Raw genomic sequence first — 25222 nt, forward strand, 5'->3', positions numbered from 1 at the left:
TTGCTTTGTTTTACCATCTTGTCCCTGCCTTCACCACCACCACCTCTTCAGTGAATGTAAGTAACCTTTATCAAAGCCAAATAAAGAGTGATATTATCTAGTTAAAAGGACAAAGACCTGAATTCATTTGTAGATAAGCCCTTTTGCTTTGATACACATATCTTTATATTTATTTGTGGGAATCACAAGAACAACATTTGATTGACAAGTTGTCAAGATATTTTGTCTTTTGACATGAGGTTCTTTACATTCAACCATCTTCACTTTTCAGTAGTTCTTAATTAATTTCACCCAAAAAATTAAATGAAACGCAAAGACACATAAATATTGTAACAGAGTCTCTCAACCTTGTGGTTAATGCCCTTGTGGGACTCTTATGAAGCTAAAAGTGGTCAGAGGCAATTTTCAGTACTGTTAAATTATTATTTGACTGATAAATTTGTAGTAACAATAAGTAATCATAAAAGTTCTTATTATTTCAGTATGAGCTGGATGTTCTGACTGCACTCTTGAGTACAAAACACAAATGTGCACCATATTTCAATTTACATGACAATTTAAAAAACTCGAATTACTGGGAAATGTAGGGACCATAAAAGGTTGAGAAATTCTGATTTATACTCATAAACAAGCTTTACAGCACGAAAGACCATTAGCACGATAACTAAGGGTTCGCAAAACTTTGCTTGACAGACACAAACATAATTAGATAACTATATTAAGCATACAGACTCAAAAGGAACTACAGAAATAACATACAACCTAAACCACACGGATGTATTCTTACCATTTAATCCTCTTATATATTTTGTATAGTTTAAAAGACGATGTGAGACAGCCTTTTATTTACGTGTCATATTTTATCTAACACTGACTGCACAGTCACATTAGCTTGTTACAAGCCACAAGCTTCACTGTAATTTGTACTATACCTTTCTAAGTCTTTAAAATGAGGTTACATCATATAGGAGGGGAAGGTTTTATTAACAAAAACATCTGCAGAAATATTGTTTGTATAATCAAGTGATTTTCAAAGACAACACTGAACTCAGCTTGAACTACTTAGGATTTTAAAACACTGAGATGGAGCTTCTTTTTTTAACATTTTGCCTTTTTTTCATGACCTTTTGCACTTCCTTGAATAAAAATTCTGCCACGTGTACCCAACAATTATGTCGTTATGTGTACTTTGATACAAATATGGATAATGATGCAGATTTTTTTTTTTAATCTCAGTATTGTGTTTTATCAAAATTACACATGTAGAGGTTTGTGGTTAGAGATATTGTTTTATAGATTGAAATGTAAGCTTTTTTTTTTACAACCCCTGAAGGTTAATCTGCAGGATTCATGAAAAATTTGTGTAAAAAAAAATCACAGTTTGTTTCCTCACCATCTTGGATCTGGCATTCATGTTTGAGAGATTGGCAGGAGTTCAGCAGAGGGCGAGACAGGATGTTAAATCTGTTCCTCTACTCAGGCAAAGTATGCATAGAGAAAAATGTTAATGCTGACCACCAGGAGCGCGTTGGCACAGCAGAACCTGGACCAGAACACGCTCTCTCTGACACTCTGAACTCTGGGGGCTGGAGTCTCCTCCGACTGCCGTGCCGCTGAGATACACAGTCCTGTCCCCTGACCGCATGTGACCCGCCGTGTTGGCTCAGAGCCTGCAGCACACACACACACACACATACACACACACACACACAAGCAGACACAGGAAGTTACTCAGCCAATAACTACAGCAGCATATGTATGTGTGTGTGTGTGTGTGTGTGTGTGTGTGTGCGTGTAGATGACTGTTTATCACATGATGGTTGGTTTTATTCCAGTAGTGTCTTACTCTGGGAGCTACGGTGGCTGACAGAAGATACTTTCTGTAGAGGAATTTCTCTCTGTGGCTCTTCAGTCAGAGTCCACCAGGTCAGGTTACACACCTGAAGGTAAAAGAACATTTTTATTGACAAGCAATTAAATTATGGCATAGATACAACCTGTATGTTTAAGCTGGAGTGTCTACATTGAGTTTGACATTTTTTCAATATGCTCATTCACTTTCTTACAGACAGGCAGTTGAGAAGATCAGTGCTAGAGTAATGTTTGTGCTGTAAATCTGAAACTGCCTGTACGCTTAACTTAGCAAAAAGTCTGGACATGGCAAAACAGCTCACCTGGCTCAAAACATACTGTATCTGCCTACCACCACCACATCTATAGCTAAATAAAACGTACACCCAAAATATGACATGTTATGGCCCAGCCACAACCATCATGAAAGAACTAGTGGTGACTCATGCCTTATGTCGCCTGTATTTTGGACAAAATGTTGCACTTGGGCACATTGCGAAGACTACAACCAACTAGCAAGTACATTCAGGGCCTGCATGAGAGGAAACTAGTACGCAAGTTAGGGAGATATATCAATCCATGTGTTAATGTGATTTTGTGCTACATGAAAATAGCCAATCGACTTATGGATTTTTGTTGAGACATACGGAAAGTTTGTCTCAACACTGTGTGTGTGTGTAAAACACAAATCCACAAATGAAGAACTGAGATGCACAAATGCCTTTTTGATTCACAAATAGAAACTGGATTCACAAATACCTGTTTGAAAGTTTTAAATGTTGTATTTATTTGTAAAAGATTTGAGTCTATTCAAAGATATTTTTTTTTTTATTTGTGGATTTTGTTTGTGTGTTTGCAGATCAGTTTTATATTTGCAAACATTTTTGTGAGTTTACACCTTTTTTGTATTTGTGGAAGGATATTTGCCTTGCACTTGCAAACAATAACATTAAACATCAGGAAACGTTTCTGCAAAAAACTCAATGGCAAAAACAATTGGCAAAAAAAATCAAAAAAATCTGACTTTCTCTTGACTTAAGTTTGTTTGCTTCTTTTACTTCTGTGCCTCTTCTTGTTCTCCACAGAGGTCTTGCTCTAATGTAGGAGAGTCGGTGGCACCTCCTGCATGTCTGGGCCTTGTTTCATACTCCGCCCATGAAGGGAGGTTAAGGATGACAGTGAGGTTTACAGTATACGGGGGAGGTTCTAGTTTTGTAGTTTTCTAGCTCTACTAATTCTCTAAAAACAAGGTCTTTCATCTGAAAAGCTACTGTTTGCATTTTGGGTTCACACACAGGCCAGAGTAACGTCAGATGACAAATGTATCACCGGCTTTAAAATATGATGAATTCTGTATGTCTTTCTTTTGTGTGCAACAAAAGTTCTTCTGTACTGTAAGATTTTGCTCTTTGGTTGAGTGTTGATCTTTTGGATTTAGACAGGCATGTTCTCATTGACTATCCTGTAAGATGGAGGCCAGCCTTCAGATAATATGTGTTCCTTTACCTCAGATTTAACTCTGTAGATAGCGTCACAGGCGTACCAAAAGCAAAATACTTACATAAGCATTACTTCCCAAATACATCTATTATTTACTGTATCTGTGTGTACACACCTGTTCATGGTTGGGCGGCGGTGTGAGCAGTGATACTATAGTAACCACGATAGCAGTGAGCCCACAGAGCAGAATTGCGAAATGGAGGTAATGGACGCTGCGCAGGACTGCAGGTGCAGAGTCCACAATGCCACATCTGGGAGGCGGGAAGGCAAACTCCAGCACCATCCTACACACGCCCACCACCAAACCCACCATCAGGCCCCAGAATGCACCCTGAACACACACACACAAACACACGCATTTCATTACCGGCCTACCTGAGTTAACAAGCTGAACTCTCTGCTGCTGAAGGCATCAGTATATTGGGTGTGTCGGGCTCATTAAACTCTTACTTTCCCACGTGAGAATCTGTCATCATCATGTCACTTAAGTACACACACGTGCAGCAAAACAAATGACTCTCAGTCTTTGTTCCACCGTCAGTGAAGAATGTGATCTGTGTGGTTCGAATCAACGCGTGAAAATAATCACCTTGTCGCAGCACACAATGCAAAGACGTGTAACTCTGCCTCACTTTTTATTATAATTGTCTTTCTCTCCCTTATTCCTAACACTCATCTCCAAACCATTTCTTGTTTTATTTCTCTTTCTTTCTCATGTGAAAGTTTGACAAAAAACATTTATGTTGCCAACTGATGTGAAATGGTCTGTTTTTCTGATTTTAGTTCATATAAATCCTAAAACATCAAACATAGGCCTTTCTCTTTATGTATTTTATGGAGTTAAATCATAAAATCTACACTTCTAGGGTTAACACAAAAGGAGACAGAGACGACTACATCAAAAGACACCACACGTGCTCGATATAATGACACTAATTACAGGGTTAATCTGTGTTTTTACGATTTGAGTGTGCCACTTTGGTTCAAAGACTACAGGCGTCATGATCCCATTTAAATAGGTCTACATTTTTTGCTCTCTACAGCGTCAAACTAGTCAGTCTGTGTCACATCCTGTGGTGTAACGCATGCCCTTTGACCCCATGAGTCAACACCATCAAGATTCTTGGTGCGATATGCTCACTGTGTTTATCTGAAGAAATAGAAAGCTCAGGCCTTTTGTGTCACAGTGCTATTGAACCTTTTCAATAACCTGCTGTGGAGATGTAAAGTGAAATGATAATTAGCACTGAACACAAAATACAGTTAAGGGTGTACTTTACATGTAGTTGGTAAAAAGCTGGACAAATTTGACCTGACTTGGCAGGATTGATCTGCTTGAGGTGCTAAAGAAAAAGTCACAGGCTCAACGAAGTCAGTTGAATTCATCCTCTGGGGAACATGAAAGTCTGTACAAAATTTTATGGCAATCTGTACAAGAGTTGGTGAGATATTTCAGTCTGCAAGAGCTAATAACTATTGTATGTGACACTGATATTTATTCAACAGGCAAATCACCCACTGAGTGTTTGCTGGGTGTTGTCAACCCATAATGTAACCTCAGGCAAGTTAATTGGGAACACAATTTAATGAAAGTAAAACTAAAAAAAGTCTCTTTGTACCTTTATTCGGAGTGGTAAAAGGTGATATTTATCATACAATAAAGAGGTACAACCTTTCCATTCTTAAAAACCTGAAAGATTCCTCTTTTTTTTGGTGGTTAAACAGCATGTCTACAGGGAGCAGACACACCCAGGATTTGCTCTATTAACACAGAGATTCTATCCTGACTATCCAGTGGACTCGTCTTTACTTGCAGTCGAAAAAATGTTTCATCATGTGTGTTATAAGCTCTGTGTTAATACACATTTCTAATACCGCAGTGTTATCACGATTACCTCCCTCTGTTAATCTTTATCTTCAATCACACTTTCCCTCACTTGCACTCTCTTATCAGTCAGGAACACTTTCATTTATCCAAGTGAAGGAGCAGCGAGTTCATGCTGGTTCTTAAGCTGAGGAAATAATAAACAATGCACTTCATAAAATGAGCTAGAAACACAAAGGCATTCATGTGTGCTCCACACCAAGCAGTGAGGGATGTTGCCAGCTGGATCCCATGTGGAGCTAATAAAGCCGTACACTAGTACAGTGTGGGAAAAAGGACTAACATTGCAGGAAAAACTCAAAACTCCAGGGAGTTCTGGTGAGTACTTCTTGAAGTAAAATTTGAGTTAAGTTTGGTTATAATTGCAACAGAACTAATCTATGATTCCTGAAAAGTAATATCTTGTGTTTTTTGATGTACTCCAAAGAGTTCTTTTAAATGAATCTAACAGTTTATTTTCATTATTTAATAAGGTGTACAAGTGCGTTTCTGACAGTAATAAGTTTTGAAGCAATCTGACAATTGAATTATCCTACTGACAGAAATTGATAACTAAGTGTCAAATTCTGTCAGTGTTGATTAAGTCATTTATTAAAGCAAAAAAGCTAAACTTTTGTTCTTTCAAGCTTCACAGATGTGAAGATTTTCTGCCTTATTTCTCTCTTATTTGAGTTTTGACTTTATCAGATAATAATAATAACAATAAACAATTTCAAGACATCCCATTGGACTGTGTGGACATTGGTGGGCATCTTTCACTATTTTACAACTATTACAAGATTTACAACAATGAAAATAACTTGTGTGCATGATACCTGCTCGTTGGTTCTCTTCCAGAAGACCGCCAGTGTGAAGACTGCAGTGACGGGTGGAGCGAGGTAGCTCGTCACTGACTGGATGTAAACGTACAGCTGTCCGCTGTTTGCTGACTGCAGGATGGGGATCCACACCACACTTACAACCACCAAGATCACAGTCACGATCCTGAAATAAACACATCTCTTTCACTTCTCTTTTCTTAATTGATCCTAGTTCTCCCTACACAACATGATCAGAGTGCATATGTCAGCTGGCACCACCCAGGGCTCTTTCTCAGGGACACTAAAGCAGGACAGATGCTCTTTGACCACTGACAATTCATCTGAGAGAGACATACCTGCCGACCAGCAGTAGCTCTCTCTCTGAGGCTCGTGGGCGATGCTTCTTCCAGATGTCCATTGTGAAGAGTGTAGAGCTACTGTTAAAGATGGAGGTCAGCGATGACATCAGAGCGGCCATCATCACCGCTATCATAAGTCCACGCAAGCCTGTAATACAACACACAAATAAACATACACAAACAGGTGGGGGGTGATCAAAGCAGTGATACATTTGGAAATAAATTGTGTTCTCACCACTTGGCATAAGTTCAATGACCAGTTTGGGAAAGGCGATGTTGGAGCATCCCACCTCAGCTCCACACACTCGCACACACTCTTCTGGATCCACACATCCTACAGAGTCTGAAATATGAAGACACAGTTCGTTAACACAGGGGTGTAAAATGTTCTACTCATGCAACATTCATGTTCTTTTGCTGAAATGTCTATTCATGAAGATGTGGAGCATCTGGAGTAAAATATAAGTACAAACATAGTTCATTTGTTTTGCAGTTAATAAGTCTAAAATAATACAGATTATTGTTATTTGAGGCTATTATCATATTCTCAGTAAATATGGCTCTGTTTGGACATATCATTTGCAAAAGATGATCAAATTTAATCCTTCTACTGGATAAGTATATTATATTTACTATATTATACTGTGGCAAATTACAGCATTTTGCTACAAAAAACAAATGCTTTTCATGAATATTTACACAAAATTCTGCTGAGGTTGCTGTTATTAGTAAATTCATTCATTTTTTGCACAGTGAGTTAATATTGGCATGTGCAAAAACCCCATGCAAGTGTGTCAACAACTATGAACATGTGAAATACCACCATGCTTTGTAACAAAACAATACACTTTCTTTCATGGGAAATAAGTGTCAGTCAGTCAGTAGCATAAATTTCTGCTGAATTCGCCTGTGATTTACAATTTGTATTCTCTCTTTAAATGTTTTTTGGATAATTCAGCACTGTTAGATATTAAAAAGTACACTCACAACAAGGTTCGTCTGTCTATTTGTTACATCTCGATCCAGGTTACCCTTAACTTGACCTCATTTTAACTGCATTAACCCTGATCCAGACATGCATGAGTAATTTCTGACAATGTCTTATCACTAAAACTCCTGCAGACTTTACAATGACACATCACAAACCAGCAGTCATATTATTAGCTTGATTTTATATTGCATTACCTAAATAGGAAATATGTCCAGCTAACATTCACTTTCTAAAGATTATTATTAATAAGTTAGTCAGTTTTAAACTGGCCTAATGCCAGTTTTAAAAAAAAGTTACATTTTGAGTAGCCTTTAACTGTTATTACAGCAGAGAAAAGCAAAAAAAAAAACAACAACATAGAAGTTGGTGTCTACTGGTTATTAGGCTACACTGTCTCTTTGTAAGGGTCCTGTTTTGGGATGAAAAACAAGATTTGTGTCCAGACAGGAGGGTGGAGTTAACAGCCCCTCCTTCCTAACTAACTACCGGACACTCCGCCTTTCTGCCCCCGGTGACAGAGCTTCCGTTGCCGGATTCCAGGGACAGACACGCACCGGCAACTCCACACTGTACGCTGGACCTCGATGAACTTTCTGTCTGGAGTAACTTTTATAAGGAAAATAAGGACAGATAAACCGACGTGGACTCGGACCCAGTGAAAGCTGAGACACGTAGGCGTCACGCTGGAGATATTTACGACTTTCTGTGCTTCGGGGAACTCAACAAGTTGCCATTTTTTTGTATTAAGCAGCGGTGAACCGTGAACCGACGCTCCGACAAAAAAGAGGAGAAGTGAGTCGTCAGCACAACAGCTAGTTTGAGTCATAAATAGTTTCAACACTTTTTAAAAGGAGGATTAATGACTGTTTTCTCTCACATAAGTGCGTGTTCCGCTTTAGTTTGACTCACTGGCAGACACTCATTCTTCAGGACAGCTGCCTGCCTTCATGTCCGCCGGGCCCCGCGGCTGGAGCAGCTGACCCGGGCAACCGCTGCAGTTAGTCGGCCCCTGTCAGGTGAAGGCGTGGCGCTGGGCGGAGGTGCTTTGTTCATCCACACCTGAATGAGCGCGTTTTTGTGTAGTAACCTGAGACCGTGTTCAGGAACTGTTCTTGTGGTTTATTCTCCTTAGATGAAAATCTTTACCCAGCAGAGGATCTGTTTACCACCTCACGAGCCCATGTCGCGCGGACACGCTATGGACCGTAATGACAGATCGCACTTTTTCGAGGTTTGACCCTGTAGGACCGACGCGTGAAAACTGGGTCAGAGCTGTTTCGGTGCTTAACTGTTTGTTGACCGGTTGGATATATCGAGGTCATGGCGCTGTCTCAGGTTCAGTGTCTGGACAATCACCACGTCAACTGGCGCGTGAGCGAGAGCAAACCGGAGTTTTTCTACAGTGAGGACCAGCGGCTGGCGCTCGAGGCTCTCGTCAACAACGGCCGCGATGCGTTCACGGAGTACATCAGCAAGAACGAGGTCCGGCAGTTCCTCTCGGAACCGGAGCAGGAGCGCATTGTACGCACAGTGGAGCTTTACCGGCCCGGGCACGAGCATCACCAGAAGCCGGAGACCCCAGTCACCCCTGGGCCAGGGAACCACACCCCGGGGTCCGGGGACGATCTGGGAGATTGTGAGGTGTCGCTCCAATACTGGCCGGATCGGTCTGAGGCCTCAGTAGCGGAGCTGGACCTCGGCTGGCCCGATGCCATTTCATATCGAGGGGTCACGCGCGTGACCGTGTACACCCAACCTCCAACTGAGGGGCAAACGCACATCAAGGAAGTGGTGCGCAAGACCATTGCATCAGCGCAGAGGGTAGGCAGCGAGGAAGATGATGGTGGTGATCATGATGATGTTATGTTGCATTGATGAAGTTCACCAAATCCAACAGATATAACAGTAACAGAGCAACACTGAGCACTCATGTAATCCGGTACAACAGCCCTGATTTAAATACCCTGCCAACCTTATGTTACTTACACATGTAAGAAGACAGTGTTGTTGTATAGGATTGCTTTTTGTTGCAGACAGTGGTGAACAAAGTACACAACTCTATTACTTGAGTCAAAGTAAAGATACTACTGGACATATATATTACTTTGATACAAGTAAAAGTTAGAGTCAAAATATTACTTGAGCTACAGTACTGGAATATTTCCTTCTAAGAATACTTTAATATTTAAAGTACTTTAAACAAATGCATTGTTGTGTATTGTCACAATACATTTACAAAAACCAGTTACTCTAAATCAGAAATGTACTGACCTGCCTGTAAAGCCTGTGGAATGAAAACCTTGTTGAATATGCTGCAAAGCCTATAGAAATACTCTTTGAATAGCAAATTAACATAAGGACCAGCATTGTCATTTTAACTTTTTATAAACCAATAAACAACCTCAACATCACAGTTCCAGAACAAACAAACCACTCGCAGAACTGCATGATCACAGTTTATGGAGTTTTGCATTTAAGAAAAGAAAAAAAATCTTTTGCTGGCTTTAAAGCAAATGTAACGAGTACGAAAAGCCCTCATAGAAATGTAGTGGAGGCAAAGTAATATGTTTCCAAAAAAAAGCTGCTCAAGTAAAGTACAGATACTCAAAAACTGTACTTAAGCAAATGTACTTTGGTACTGTCCACCACTGGTTGTAAGGTGTTTATATTTGGCCTCTCCACTTACATATAAATGCAACAGGCTGCAATCTACCACAACCCCAGAAACTACAAGGCAGTGCTTGTTAAACACAGTAAAAAGAAGTTTATAGGCTTCACAGCGTACTGGGGATACTGAGTTCACAAGTAGGATTAGCCAGCAACTTGCAACTATTTTAATATTTGTTTCAGTTGTTTTTCAATCACATATTCTTTAGTTGCAGCATCTTCTACATCAGGTTTTGCAATTTTTCTGTCATATCTTTTGGATTTGAACTGTTGATCAATGAATGCAATAATAATGGGCATATTAATTAATAATGAAAGCAGTTGTTAGTTGTGGCTCTATTTGCGTCAAGTTGCATTACAAAGTTACATGTTTTTGTCTACATTAGGCTATTAAATCCCTGACAGATTAGGAATGATTGTTTTGATCAGAGGTGTGATATCCTTTGTTGTTTTCTCCACTCACATTGCTGACGGTGATGCAGTTGTAAACATTGAGCTAGAACAACTTCCTTTAGTTTTGGCATTGAAAATAAAATTTGGCATTGAAAAGTAACATTGGCACAAAAACAACCCAAGGAAAAAAGTAACATATGCATTAAAATGCTTTTAGTTTTATAAAAAAAGAAATTTGCATTCTTATGCGTTTCTTAATGACAAGCTTCAGAATTTTTCTTCATGTCAGGCTTCGGACCTGCCTGTGGTCCATGAGAGTGACATTCTGTGTTTAGTACGTGCTCTCCTCGTCCCCCTCCCCTCAAAGCCCTCCTCTCTGCACCAACAGGGTGAAAGTTGAAACTGAAAAAAAAAAACAGCCTGACAGTGAAAAATCTGAAGATCATCACTGAAGAACACATTAAAATGCAACCTTCTTTCCTTTCCCTTTTTCTCTCACATGATGCAACACACTCACACAAGCACACAACAAAGTTTCAACAAAACAAGTCTGATCTTGACACGATGGTGGAAAAAAAGCCCTGATGTCAGTGAACATGTTGCATGCTGTCATCCTTTACCTTGACCTTATATTGGCCTATATAAATCCTGGCACACACACATATAGTCACATTAGTCAAATTTTGGCTCAAGGCGACAAAAGACATACATTTTCTGGATTCATTTCCAGTAGGAAATCATTTTTCTCTGCTTGGATGGCACTATGCCAAAAACTTTTTTCCCCAAGGTTGCTCCTCAGCTGAACTCAGCTAACAACAAGTTGCTCCACTGGTAAGATTTGTGTGCGTAGTATCTTATGGGCATGTGTTATACTTGTCCTCTTTTTTAGTTTTTAAAAACTTTATTAAGGATTGACAAGACCGCGTGTTATCATACATAAATGCTATCACAAGTTTATTTGAAGTCTGTAGTAACATATTCTCACCTCAGTGTTCACTAACTAGCTTTTTCCAAAGCTTTATTGATCATTTTATTCACTGAGCAGTGTTAATGAAGTACCTGAAAGTCATACTTGAGTAAAACTGCAGATATCTACCGAGAAATAACTTAAAGGTTCAAGTCATCTTTTAGAATATCACTTGGGTAAAAGTCTTAAAATATCCAATATTTACGATACTCAAGTATCTAAAGTAATTTTCTGATATTAAATGTACATAAGTATTAAAAGTAAATGCTGTTAATAAAAAAAAGCAAGTGGTCGATTTCTGAAAATGTTGAAATGTATTTCTTTGTAACATTTACTTTAACGTACCACCTTCAAAATTGAGTATTCCTTTCAAATGAGGACAACAATTACTTTTTTTTGTCTTTAAGGATTTAAAGAGCAAATTCCAGTTTTTCCTTCCCTCCCACTCCTTCATTAGTTGTCCCTCCTTGCTTTCTATTTTGTAGTAAGTTACTAAGATGCTTGGGGGAAATGTAGTGGAGTAAAAGTAAAAGTTGGCACAAATACTCAAGTAAAGTACAGATACTCCCAAAAAATACTTAAGTACTGAAACAAAGTATTATTACTACGCTACAATGCACTACTGTCACCAACTTGTTTGTCTTTGGGATCAAAATCTATCTAGTTTTAAATAATAAACTGGGTCAGCTGAAAAGTGAATAGACAGTGCTGTGTGAAGAGCACCATGTTGTCACTTGTGTTGTTGAAACCCCAGAACAAACACTGTCCACACATTTCACATTTTATCACCACTCTGCAAAGCACTCTTTGTTTCCAGCTTTTCTTTATGGTCAGACATTTCTTTTTTTTGACAGTTTAATTGACTTTTCAGATGCAGGTCCCCTAAGTGCCTAGCTTCCTTTGAGGATTTAATGTGTTTAATATTGTTAAATCAAACCCACTCTCACACACCAGGACACACTAACGCCATTTTCCATTTTGGTTTCCTCTGTGTGTTTGTGTGTGCGCAGGTGATAGCCGTGGTAATGGATGTGTTTACAGATGTGGATATCTTTCGGGACCTGCTGGATGCAAGCTACAAACGCAGGGTTCCTGTATATATAATTATTGACACGGCTGCAGTCCCCTGCTTTCTTTCCATGTGTGGCAGAGCTGGTATGCACCGCGGACACCTAAAGGTATACACACACACACACACACACACACACACACACACACACACACAATGTTTTGATAAGCTGGGAGATGAGCTAGTTGGATAGATGGCTACTCTTGATAAGTATGTAATAATAGAAACATGTTTATTTTGATAAGCTTCAGTTCCAACATTTCAAATAAAAATGTGTTTTTATTAAAGACACATTTCCAATCATATTACTATAAAAGGAAAATATTTGAAGATAGTGGTCATGATTGACGCAGGTGAAACAGGTTTTTGCCTGCAGGCTTTGATAAGGTGCATGCACCAGCTAGTTGTTTTGCCATAGGCTTAATGTCTTTGCTATTCATTGCCTGTCTGAGTTGAACTGGTCTAGGCAGTAACAGAAAACGCTTAATGTTTCGTGAGGGCTTTTCTAAATGTGTTGGACAAGAAAGACACTTGGCACATTCCTCTCTGTGCTGCAGACAATTAAATAAACCACACGCACTCTCACTTTCCTTTCTGTAAATGTTTATCTTTCATTTCTCCTTCTGCTTTCCTCACAGCATTAACCATCAGACCTCCCCTGTCTTTCAACGTCTTTCTAATGTGCTTTCTCTGCTGATATTACGATCATTTACGACTCCTGTTTTTCCCCTGTGAGATTTCGCAGAGAACACTTACTTATGCGGTAACGCAGAGCCAGGAACCACACCCTTATCACAGGGCCAAAGACAAACATCGCAGGGTGTGTCGTACAAGCATGCGCATACATACAGTCCATGTTCTAACCTGTAGAGTCAATCAACCCAATTTCATGGTGGTATTAGTAGAAAACAACTGTTCTACAGTAGCAAGAAAACTCATTCTTTTCCTCTTTTGCTTCCCTTTAGTTAACCAAAATCTATCAACAATAAATCAATGAGAGCTTGTCTTTACATAGCATTAACCCTATGTGTTCTGTATGTGTGTGTAGAATCTACGTGTGCGCTCCTGTGGAGGTGTGGAGTTCTTCACACGGTCGGCACAAAAGGTGCGTGGAGCACTGAGTGAGAGGTTCCTCCTAGTGGATGGAGACAGAGCCATCTCTGGTTCATACAGGTGAGGAGTACGTTGTGAGTGTGCATGAACTCAGTGCATTTCTGTGCATTGTTTCTTTGTGCATTTAAAGCTGCTTTAATTATATTCACAACTAGGCCTATGCGATGTGTGAAAGGTGATACATTAAGAGACAAACCCACAGCCGACTGTCAGCTGACTCGACATTTTGGTGCGCATTGTTTCAGTTTTCCGGCCAGTGACTTCACTGGTTTGGTTAAGTCTCATCACTCCTACCCAGTTTCAGCCGCAGAGTGCAGCTGTTTTCAGTGAAAAAGCACAAAAACCCACAATGTACTCACTGCTCTGCACCAAACAGCAGAGAAAAAATTTGTTGAGTAGCCAGAAACACGACACCAAATGAATCCTAATGTTGCTCCACGTCTGATGGATGTGTAAATGGGCAGCCGTCAGCTAACTCATTCTCCATAATAACTGAAAGGATAACTGAAAAGGATGAAAGCAAAGAAAGTGACAGCACCAATTTTCACCAAAATTGTTCAAGGTTTTTCCAAACAAAGACTTGACTTCAAAATATTTTGAAATATGCCATAATGACTGCATATAAATACTGCATATTTGCAGCCTGTAGTTTACACAGACCTTTTACTGACAGTGAAACGGGCAGATCTTTCACAACTTTAAACCTTCACCTCAACACACCGAGTTTATAGTTACCAATTTACCAATGCATCTGTATGATCTCATAGGCTGTAAGGTGAATATACGTGTTCAGGAAGTATGCTATCAGAGCATAATGTGATGCATGACTTCAGGGTACAATGTCTAGTGTAATGATTAAACTATAAGTTGGGTTCTCGTAGTGAGAGTTGTGACGACTGAAGAAAGAGTGATTGTATGTAGTAAGAGTGTATGTGACAAACATGAATTAAAAAAAGATTGAGTGAAAAAAAATCAGTGAATCATTGAAATCAGTGAGAATCTGTCAGATGAGCACATATTTGGGGAGTCACTACTGTGAATTTATGTTTCCATGTCTTTCTTTTCAGCTTCACCTGGTCCTCATCTCGTTTGGACCGTAACCTCATCACTGTGATAACAGGACAGGCGGTGGAGACTTTCGACCTGCAGTTTCGTGAGCTTTACCTCCTGTCCAGAGGTGTGTCTCTCAGCAAGGTCCCCATGGTAGATGAGCCAATCCCCGACCCGCTTCCTCAGGCAGCTCCTGCTCCAGTGTCAACTGCTGTGGCCAGGAAGCTCATCAATCCCAAATATGCCCTTGTTGCCACGGGGACCCACACAAGTCCCTCTTCTTCTGACCAAAATTCCAGCAACAAGAACTCCCAGAATCCCACTGGGCTAAAGTTAATGAAAGGACGTCTTAAGGAAGTCATTGAGGAGCCACCTTTACATCCGGGATTAGCACATCTGGAGAAAGCATACCTGATCCCGTACCTGCCCACCTGGCCAGAGCCAGACCCACCAAGTGACGTGATTGGCTTTATCAACATCAGGGATGAAAAACGAGCCAATAAGGTTCACTTACAGAGGTCAGAGAGGTTTGAGGTCAGCCAGGCTATACGCTTCAGGGCACCATTGGCGCTACCGCCACAGAAAGAAGAACCAGCTGCAAGGCGGGACGCAAAAACTGCAGGAGCAGCAGAAAATTCACCTGGGAATACAAGTGCAAATGCCTCAACTCCCGTGAGTCCAATCAAAAAAGAGCTCAAAGAGCAAATGCACACAGATCACAACAAAGACCAAACTGATGCAACTGATTCCAGAGCGCCCCCTCAGCAGCCCGACACACACAAACCAAATGCACCACCACCATCTAATGTTCCTGCTGATTCACAGCCAACAGACAGCACTAAAGAAACTCCAGAGGCTCAAACTGCAGAACCCCCAGTTCCTAAACGCCGCACACTGCAGTTAGTCATAGACCCTGCCTCTCCAGAGGAGCCTGGCCAACCTCAGATCACTCTGATGAAAATGGACGAATTAGAAAGCCTAGACAGCTTCAACAAAAAAAGAAACCAGAGGGAGCAGATGCCACTCCGTGGCCGTCTAACATCAAAAGACGACGGGGAAGATTCTGGCAGCACCGCTGAGGGCAGCCAAGACAGCACCAAGGTCATGTGTGACCGAGCAGTCAATGAAGATCCATCAAGTAACTCCACAGCATCAGACGAGGAGTTTTATGAATGTCCCCAGCAGGAGCCAAGTGACGAACGGAGCAATGGGGTGACGTCAGGGTCAGGTCGCGGGCATCGCCAAGGGGACGGGGTCAACATGATGGCCCGCTTCTCCCAGAGCATGTTGGATCTGCGTGAGCCTGTCCCATCAGAAGACAGCTCTGCCCTCATCCGCCAATCACAAAAGCTCCGCAGACAAGGACAACCCTCACCGCATAGGCACATAGGACAGGTGAGCACCCAGTAAAATTAATATTTCTAAAACTTTGGTGTTGAAACAATTAGTCAGTCATTCACCTATTTAACTGACGGATAATACCTAGCCAGAAATGTATATTTTAAATTCTTTAAATGCCATGTATTTGCCCGTCACAGGTTGTGAAATGTGAGGGTTTGCCAAGAACATGTAAATATTTAGATTTTAGACTTGATCCAAAACCTGGGTCGGGGAAATTGTGATAGCCATTTATCACTGTTTCTGACATTTGACAGACTAAACAAACATTAGATTCATAATGATGATGATGAAAAGAAAATTTAATTGTAGAGGTCAAATGATTAGTTAATTGACTGATAGGAAACTATCAATCAAAGATCGCTAAATTTAAAATCAAGCAAGTTTAGTTTTTTTCAGCGTACTTATTGTGAGAACCTGCTTTTTTCCTCTGTCTTATATCATAGTAAACTGAATATATTTTGATTTTGGACTTTTGGTCCGACAAAATAAGCACTATAAAGACATCACAGTGGGCTTTAAGGAATTAAAGGGGAAGTATGCCCATTTTCAAAATTCATACATGTTATTTTTATGGTCTAAGGCAATTCAGAAGTATTAGTAGCCATGAATAACTCCAAAATCCAAAAGCTAGAGTGCTTAAACTCAAATTTGCCTCTGTCATAGTATTCAAGGTCTGGAGCTGCTCCATAGACAATAAATGATGAAAGAGTTTCTAAGTGACAGTGAGAGCACCCACATTCATTGTCCAGACTTTATACTTGATGACATCAGAAGTTTGAGACTCACTTCTCTGGTTTCTGGCTTTGAGAGAGAATAACTCATGTTCACAAATATTGATTTAACTTTCCTTGGTCATGAAAATAATAATAACATATTGCAATTCTTATTTTAAGTTGTGTTCCCCGTTAAGATGAGTATTGTTTATTTTTTTAATTTTTTTTTTATATTTAATAGACTAAAATATCACACAAAAATCAGCAGATTACTTGTTAATGGAAATAATTGTTAGTTGTAGCCCTAGGTAACTTACATATACAAGTAGATGTTGACACAATGCTTGTCTACAACATTTAAATCCCTTTTTAATGTTAAATGAGTAATTACTTAGTGCAGAGGTTTCCAGGAATAATTGTCATGAACAATGATGCAGTTTTGTGATAAAAAGAAAGACTCATGACTCAAGACTCTCACACACACACACTTCTATAAATCCCACTGAAAATGGGTGTGTCTCACCAGGGGTGTCAATGCAAGCCGCTACCTGCTTACAGTAAACAAGTCATTCCTTTTCCAAATTAAAAAGGTGTGTATGTGTGCATCATCGTCCGCCCACAAGTGTGTGCACGCACCTGGATAAAGAGCTCGGCTGATCATGCCGGGGAGGATGATGAAGATGAAGGGCAGCATCTTCAGATAGGCAGCCAGGATTGATGCGCCTTTCACATGACTCATGTTCTTAGCAGACAGGGACCGTTGTACAATCACCTACGCACACAGAAACACAAATAATAAGAATGATAGAACTAACGTTATTTATATAGCATATTTTTAAAATACATAAAAAAATGAAATGTATAGTGTAGTGAATTATACAAAGATAATGTTTCAACAGATTGTTTTCTGAATTAAAAGAACAAATGCACTAAAAGCACAAAATGAAAACAATTTAAGAAAATGCAGCTCTAGAATTCTGTGTTTTTAGGAGAGTGGATGGCCAACAACCAACAAGTGCTTTACAGGCAGGCCTTAAACACTTGGTTCAGATGGTTGCAACTTTCTAATTAAGATTCAAGAAAAACATGTATTTCACTTTTAATGCTTTGCAAATAAAAGCACTGAACGTTAGAGACTGTAGGATCAAATGCACTAAGATCCAATTGGCATGGAAATCAAAATTAGTCAAGCTAAATTTTAATTTCCCTGTACTGAACATATCTTAACTATGATGATACTGATGAAACTGCAGCTTTGTGAGAGGATGAAACTATTTTTTGGGACGTTGTGGTAATGGCCTTGTAGCCATTTCCCCTATTTTTCAACAAGCCCACATAGCATTGGTAATGTGCCATTTCAGAGAACCCTTTATGTTGTTAAATTATGGCTGACTAGCTTTCATACACAGAGTGGAAGAGTGGAAGCTTATCAGCTTTGCTTGCCAATGTTAGCACTGATTTCTACACTTTTTATCCACTAAAATGAGTACGTTTGTACAATTTTTTGATCGCAGGGAAACCACATTAAATAGGCAATAAACTGCTTTCCCATTGCCAGCAGTAGACGCGTCTGACTTTCTGTCTTATATCTCCTGGTGTGTCATTTTCGACGTCCCAAGCCAAAAACAGGTTAGCAAACAACAGAAAGCGGCATGAAGCCAATGGAAATGTTAGGGTGTTTTTTTCTCTTAATTATAAAGTCCATCATTCGAACTTGATGCCAACTAAATTTTGAAGGATGTTTAAGCGCTGCTTGGATCAAGACGTATGGTATTTTGTGACACCCTGTCATTGCATTGCCCTGGCAAAGAGGCTAAAATTAGTACATCCACCCAAGTGAGGTATTTCCATCATCACTGATCGGAGACGGAGCAGATAAACACCAGTGACTACTACAGAGTCATTTGTCCCAGGAGTGAATGCTGATTGTAGCCTTTCCCATTTAATACAAAAGCCAGATGAAGCTAGTGGGTATTAGTGTTTTTTTTGTTTAGTATGAAAGGGGCTCTATAGACATTACCTCTTTTCCACTGCACAAAAAAACCATTAACACCCACTAACATCTGGCTCTAATGCAATGGGAAATTGTACAATCTGCATTCACATCGAGTCAGTTGACTTGGCAGTAATCAGTGGTATTTAATGGCTTCGGATCGGCATTGATGGAAACACAACACCCTGGTGCACGCGCTAATTTTAGCTCTTTATCCAGCAAGATGCAATGACAAGTCACCACTAGTTACATTCCCTCTCCCCCTAAGCAGCACTAAAACATCCATCCAAATGAGTCTGCACTGAGTTTGAAAGAGAGACTGAATAAGTAAGAGAAATACAAGGAGAAGTAATCACCGTTAAGTTTTCACAGTGCTCCCTCCAGGCTGCTTTCTACTTTTAACCTGTTCTCCAGCCTGCCCTTTACATCAAATGTAACACACCAAAAAACAACAACACACATACTCGTCTGCTGCAGAGCCGTGTTTACAGCTCTGCTCATCTGGCAATGGGAATGCAGTTTATAGCCTATTATTAGCCCCGTGTTTAAAAAACTTGCATGCATGTGCTAATTGTGGTGGAAAAGGGGTATTTCTTACTATGATTAAAGTCACACAGAGATTTCAGCTATTGGGGTTAATGTTTCAATTGAAAACATGACTAACTCAAGAGTGACTCAGTGATTACAGCTACTGATCTATCTGAGATAATTGAAGGAAATTCTGTAGACTGCTCTGACTCATGGTATAATTTGAGTCAAGGGAGAAGTAAATCTTAGAAAAATCGACATAAAAATGGAAACTTAATGATTCTTTGGAAATGTTTGAGTATTTCGACAGAATCACAATGCTTATAATATCTTCTAAGTAGTGAATCCCTGCGTCACGTACATAAAATGGAATAATGCAAAGCAAAGTCTGTCTCAACTGGTTAGTCTTTAGCCACCAGTCAGGTCAGACTTCTGTGTTTATTTGCATATCTTTAAACATTACAGTTATGGCTGAAAATGACAACAGACATAAACAAGTTTGCAGATTTCACACATCTCCGCAATTGAATTGATTGCCAGTTGTCTTGTCGTAAGAGATTATTGTTGCTAGTGCAACGTCACAATAATTTCGTTTGTAGGTAGAGAACAGTAAAGGACCAGGGACAGATCCCTGAAGTACTCCATGTGTGAAATGGGTAATGGAGGATTTACAGTCCTGTAGCCTCACAAAAAAACACCATGTTTAACTCTACAGTTCATGATGTCCAACTAATCTTTCCCTTCTTCTGCTCTCTGTCTAGCTGTTCCAGACCTCAAAATCGCCAGGTCGTGATGCACGACAAAAAGGGCCCAAAGTAATAATTGCCAAACCAGGAAGTTTTCACCGCCCTACCCGAGCAGCTGTCCCTGTGATTGGAGGACACCGTTACTGGCAGGGTCAATTGCTACAGCCAGACTCGGCCCGGCTACACGTAGAAACACGCTCCGGTCGGTCACCACGACGCCACAGCCCGGGCTACAGGAAGACGGATCACTCCTCGCCTCAGCCACCAGCCAACCCTTCAGGGCTTCTAGGAGTATCTTTCTCAAAACTGAACAATTTTAGACACTTAAGGGCACGAGGTGGAGGGCCGCAGAAGAAAGCATCTCAATATAACAAGGCTGACAGGTAGAACTGTGGGCTGGCACAGGTACACAAGGATGATTGCTGACATACAGACTTCCTGCTAAGAAAGTTGTGACTCTCCAGTGTGGAATATGCTTTCTTTCTGATGTGTCATTTCCTGTTTTTAAACCCTGAAGGTCAACATTAAGGACTATTTAATTGAGAATTTTTCGACTATGCCAACAAGAGTTAGCAGTTTGATTTGATGTTACATTAAAAGATATTGTCTGTAAATGAATCATATCACCTTCCAAACCAATACTTCATGGTTAAAATGACTGGATAGTCTCAGTAGTTTCTGAAAGATAATGAATTTTAGAGGGAGATACAGATATCTCGAAGGAAATGAACCTACTCTTTTTTAAGGGATCCTTTCAAGAGTTGTGCTAAGATTTCTACTATATACAGGGTATTTTGTTGATGATAATCAGTCTGCTGTTGGTCAGCTGTGATATTCTTCTCTGCCAACTCAGGCACTACAGTTTTGTAACAATCCTTTGAACAAATATTTCTTAATTACCTCAACTACTTTCCTTTTTCTGGATTTTGTACTGTAAATTGTATTTTTCCAAATCCATTCAACATAGATGCATTGTGTCTGTGAGATCACCCAATTATGTCTCCTTACTGAGTTGAGAGTCATGTTCTGGTGATTGGTTACTGATGGTGTTCGGGTAGGGCTGCTGTGTTGATGGTATGTATGAAATTGTAAACACTGATGTGGGACCAAAAGAAAATGTTCTAAATAAAAACGCAGATTGTTGCTGTCTCAGCTCTGTTGTTGCCTCAAGAAGGTTGGGTACATCAACAGCTGACTGAAGAATCCTGCAGCAGTTTACATCTTAATATTTCAGGAAAGTTTATCAAAGGAAGAGGAAAATAACTCAAATCTTTGGCATCTGCACCCTCACAATTGATCAGTTTGATGATTATGTCTGTCTGTGTGTGTACTCTGCAGTAGTTTTAGGTATGTCTGCTTTTCCCTCATAGACAGCAGAAAAATATAATTGTAGCTTCTAGCTTTCACAGGGGAAAGCCTGGAGTTTCGGTTTGGCGCAAAATCACCAAAATCAGGGCAACAGGGTGGAGCTTTTTCTTTTTCTTTTGCTGAGATTTGTGTATGCAGCCGCTCCAGTGAGCAAAGAATCCAAAAACGGCAAATGCTGTTGATTAATTGAAGTCCCTGCCATGTTTAACAAAAGTAACCTTGACTGAAAGTGAAAGCATAGCACCTTTTGTAAAGGCCTTGAGGACAAAGTAATGCCATGTGTTTGGGAGGCACTGAGTATACGAATGAATACATAAGACTTGGATTATACTGCACAAGTTGCACAAAAGACTATAAAGTACCTTCAATTCATCAAGAATTTTCTTGATTCTTTGCTCACCAGAGGCATGTGAGAAAAGCAGAGTTTTCTTAATTAATTCAAAGTAACATGCGGTGAGTAACTGATGTACAAATGGTCATTTGTGGGATGAAATATTCCTTTAACACTTCTTTTTAGTTAGCGCTTATGTAGCAATCTCCTAATGGCCATTAGTGGAACTGCATTATGAGTCAGGTTTCTGTTTATTTCGCCTGTATTTGTGTATAGATGTACCTGGTCAGTGCACCAGTACCAGGTGGCCAGTATTGTGAGTCCTAGAGTCATTCCGGGCCAGGGCAGGTCTCCGGTGACGGCGTCTCTGAACAGGTGCATGGCGTCCTGACGAGGCAGATGGCAGGTACTGTTGGGAATGATCTTACTGGGCACCGCCATGCTGTACACACGCTCCAAGTTGCTGTAGCCACCAATCTTGTTAAAGGCTGTGGACCAAGAGCAAATGACTCTTAACTATACAATCCTTAAAAATAACTGCAGTAGTTGTGCTTGTTTATTATTGATGATGTACATACCAGTGATTGTTAGGATGATTGCTCCAACAATCATGATGAATGTCTGAAGAGTGTCAGTGTAGATGACAGCAGCAAGACCACCTGAAAGGACGCAAGTGCATGTGTGCTGGTAATCTTGGAATGCATCTAAAAACATGAAAGTTTTGCAAGATGTAATTGTGTCTAAGTATGTGTGGTTGTTTGTGTACCTGCAATAGTATAGAGAGCAGTGACCACCAGCATGAGGACAGTGGACAGGTAGAGGTTCCATCCCAGACACACCTGAACAAACAAGGCTCCAGAGTACAGGTCAGTCTGGTGATGGAAACATGACAAAGATTCTTATAGCAGATGATGTTAAGTGCTGGAAGGCAAATGCAGTCAAATGATGCGTTTGAATCTGCTTTTTTGTGTGACTTTACTGATATCTTTGTGAAGACGGACAACAGCAGTGAGAGGACAGCCAGGTAAGTTCTGATCCTCTCTCCTCCGAAACGACGGCCCAGGTATTCTGGCATTGTCACGATCTGAACACACACACATTTTCAACACAACAAAGCTACACAGAGAAGGCAAACTTAAGAAGCTCCACATGATTTTTAGTATGATCCTTCAATTAGCAACTGGTATAAGCAGACAAGGCTGATTACACTTCCCCTGGTTTAAAGATAATTATGTACCAACAGAGATGCATAGAGTTATTTATGTTCTTTGTCAGACCATTGGTGTGTATGTGGTGTAACACCCTGTTGGGGAATTTTCTAGGTGGGGAATGCTGTTAAAGAGAATGTGTCTTGGCACCTAAATACCTGCTGAACCAGCCTTAACAAGCAGACATGCACCCGTGTGTGTGTGTGTGTGTGTGTGTGTGTGTGTGTGTGTGTGTGTGTGTGTGTGTGTGTGTGTGTGTGTGTGTGTGTGTGTGTGTGTGTGTGTGTGTGTGTGTGTGTGTGTGTGCAAACTAACCCCTGAAGAGATATAGACAGGCACAAACACCCAGGCCAGAGCCAGCAGCACATAGGTGGCCTGAGAAACAGAAGAAAAGGAGATGGAGAGGTTTGACCTGATCGTCCACAACAGTCACCTCAGGAAGTAAACACCTTTCTGGTCAAACTGAGGTAAAACTTTTAACTCTTTTGGCCCTCTGCATGTGCAAGCTTTTCCACTGTTACTGTGGACTGACTCATGCCTACTACCCACCACATAATACCACGTAATATTAAAAACGTTCTGCTGCTGCCCCCTGCAGCGGGCTGCCAGCAACAGGAAGTGAAAACACAAATAAACACTGCAAAACTAACCCTTTAATCTGCAAATGTTCAGTGAGGTTACTTGATAAAATAACTACTAAATTGTTGATGTCACTTGTTTTCTTTTCAGAAACGAGAGGGTGATTTGTCATTGTTGCTGCATGTTGTTTTTGTCTCACATAGCTTTTGTTTGTCTAGTCGGCTCTATTAAAACTACAAGAGAAATAACATGCATGCGGATTAGGAAGCGAGCTCCGCTTCATTCCAGACTGTAATGTGTTTAGTTACTATTAACAGATTTATTAAAATAGTATGTCATAATGATTTTTTGAATGGACAGATGTGTGTGCGCCTGTATGTGTGCATGTGTGTGTGTGTGTGTGTGTGTGTACTCACATTCCATTCAAAACCAGTAACAGCAATGCCTCCAGCAGCTCCAGTCCCAGCCAGACCAATAAACAAACCGGAGCCTTCTGAACTGGCAAAGAGAGACGCTCCAATCTGTGTGAGTATTCAGATAGTATCAATATAACTGCGTAAAAATACTCTGTTACAAGTAAAAGTCATGCATTCCTAATCTTAGGTATCAGCAATAAATGGTACTTTAAGTATCAAAAGGTAAAGTATTTTTGCTTTAGGGAAGTTAATTATACATTGTCGGTAGTGCTGAGCCATCAATCCATAGTGTCATTTTACTACTGTCACTAAGCGAGGTTGAGCGAGTTTTAGCTACCAAATTCAGAGCTCTAGTTCTCAACCTGGGGTCCAGTGACCCCAAGGGGTCCCATGAAATGGGGAATTGTTTATTTTCACTGTTTAAATCACAACAGAAGTGAGACCAAAGTAATTACGAGTCATAAAAGTGACAATATTGATCACAGGTTTCACTGTGGTTGACAGCTATATTTCTGGTCCCACTCATATCTATAAATCAAGATCTTTTCAGTTGAAGCAAATTCTCAAAATTAAATTGGGATATGTGGCCTGATGTGCATCAGTTTGGGGTCCTTCACATAAAAGAGGCCTTTATCCACAGAAACACATTCAGGATGCAACAGAGCAGATCATGAGACACTCACCGGCCACCAGGCCATGTCCCGTCCAGCCAGGAAATATCCGCTCAGAGTATTCCTGCTCACCCTGCATGATGACTAACAGAGAAAAGTGTTACACAAGAGCACCCACAACACAAACACATAAACTGAACATGCACACACACATAAATATACACCTCTGACTCTCACCCAGATGCCGACAGCGAGGTTGAGAAGAAAGTAGGTTACTATGACGATAATGTCAGAGAAGCTGAAGGACTGAGACAGGGCGTAAAAGTTGATGGTAGAGTTAGACATCCTCAGTGTACACAACACACGCTTCAAAAATACACTAAAATTACACTTCCTGTATGGCCCTTTCCTTACAGCTACACACACCCCTGTTGAATCTAACACTCACACCGGTGCAATCACTCTCATTAACCGCCTCTCATAATCTGACACTGTAGACCTACTTTGCAAACAACCAAAAACACCAAGAAGAACACATTACACTCTCTAAAATCTTGGAAACCACCAGACACAGCTTACTTCCCAGCACATACAAAGCATACTACCAACACACACAGTCAAACATGCACTCTAGCCCTTTGTAAAACTCCTTTCCTCGGCACACTGTTTCTGAAAGTGTTTAG

The 25222-nt window shown here is 40.3% G+C and overlaps 2 protein-coding genes across 2 annotated transcripts; one reads left to right on the forward strand and one right to left on the reverse strand.

The window, feature by feature from the left end:
* On the reverse strand, positions 1-25194 carry slc5a10 (solute carrier family 5 member 10). The gene is made up of 15 exons (XM_042484705.2): positions 24777-25194; positions 24612-24683; positions 23929-24033; positions 23249-23308; positions 22705-22809; positions 22492-22597; positions 22304-22384; positions 22008-22213; positions 17396-17531; positions 6631-6738; positions 6393-6543; positions 6052-6220; positions 3467-3682; positions 1847-1940; positions 1-1670 (listed from the first exon to the last, which is right to left on the reverse strand). Exons 1-15 carry the CDS (start codon positions 24882-24884, stop codon positions 1477-1479), a joined length of 1911 nt encoding a protein of 636 aa, XP_042340639.2. The 5' UTR covers positions 24885-25194; the 3' UTR covers positions 1-1476.
* Positions 7908-21178, forward strand: sack1gb (scaffolding CK1 anchoring protein Gb). Its single transcript, XM_042484704.2, has 5 exons — positions 7908-9207; positions 12424-12591; positions 13531-13655; positions 14663-16040; positions 20042-21178. Exons 1-5 carry the CDS (start codon positions 8707-8709, stop codon positions 20411-20413), a joined length of 2544 nt encoding a protein of 847 aa, XP_042340638.2. The 5' UTR covers positions 7908-8706; the 3' UTR covers positions 20414-21178.
* Positions 25195-25222: the final 28 nt, after the last annotated feature.

The sequence above is a fragment of the Plectropomus leopardus genome, chromosome 3 (genome assembly GCF_026936395.1).
Source record: "Plectropomus leopardus strain MGB_pleo_1.0 chromosome 3, ASM2693639v1, whole genome shotgun sequence".
NCBI classification, from domain to species: Eukaryota; Metazoa; Chordata; class Actinopteri; order Perciformes; family Serranidae; genus Plectropomus; species Plectropomus leopardus.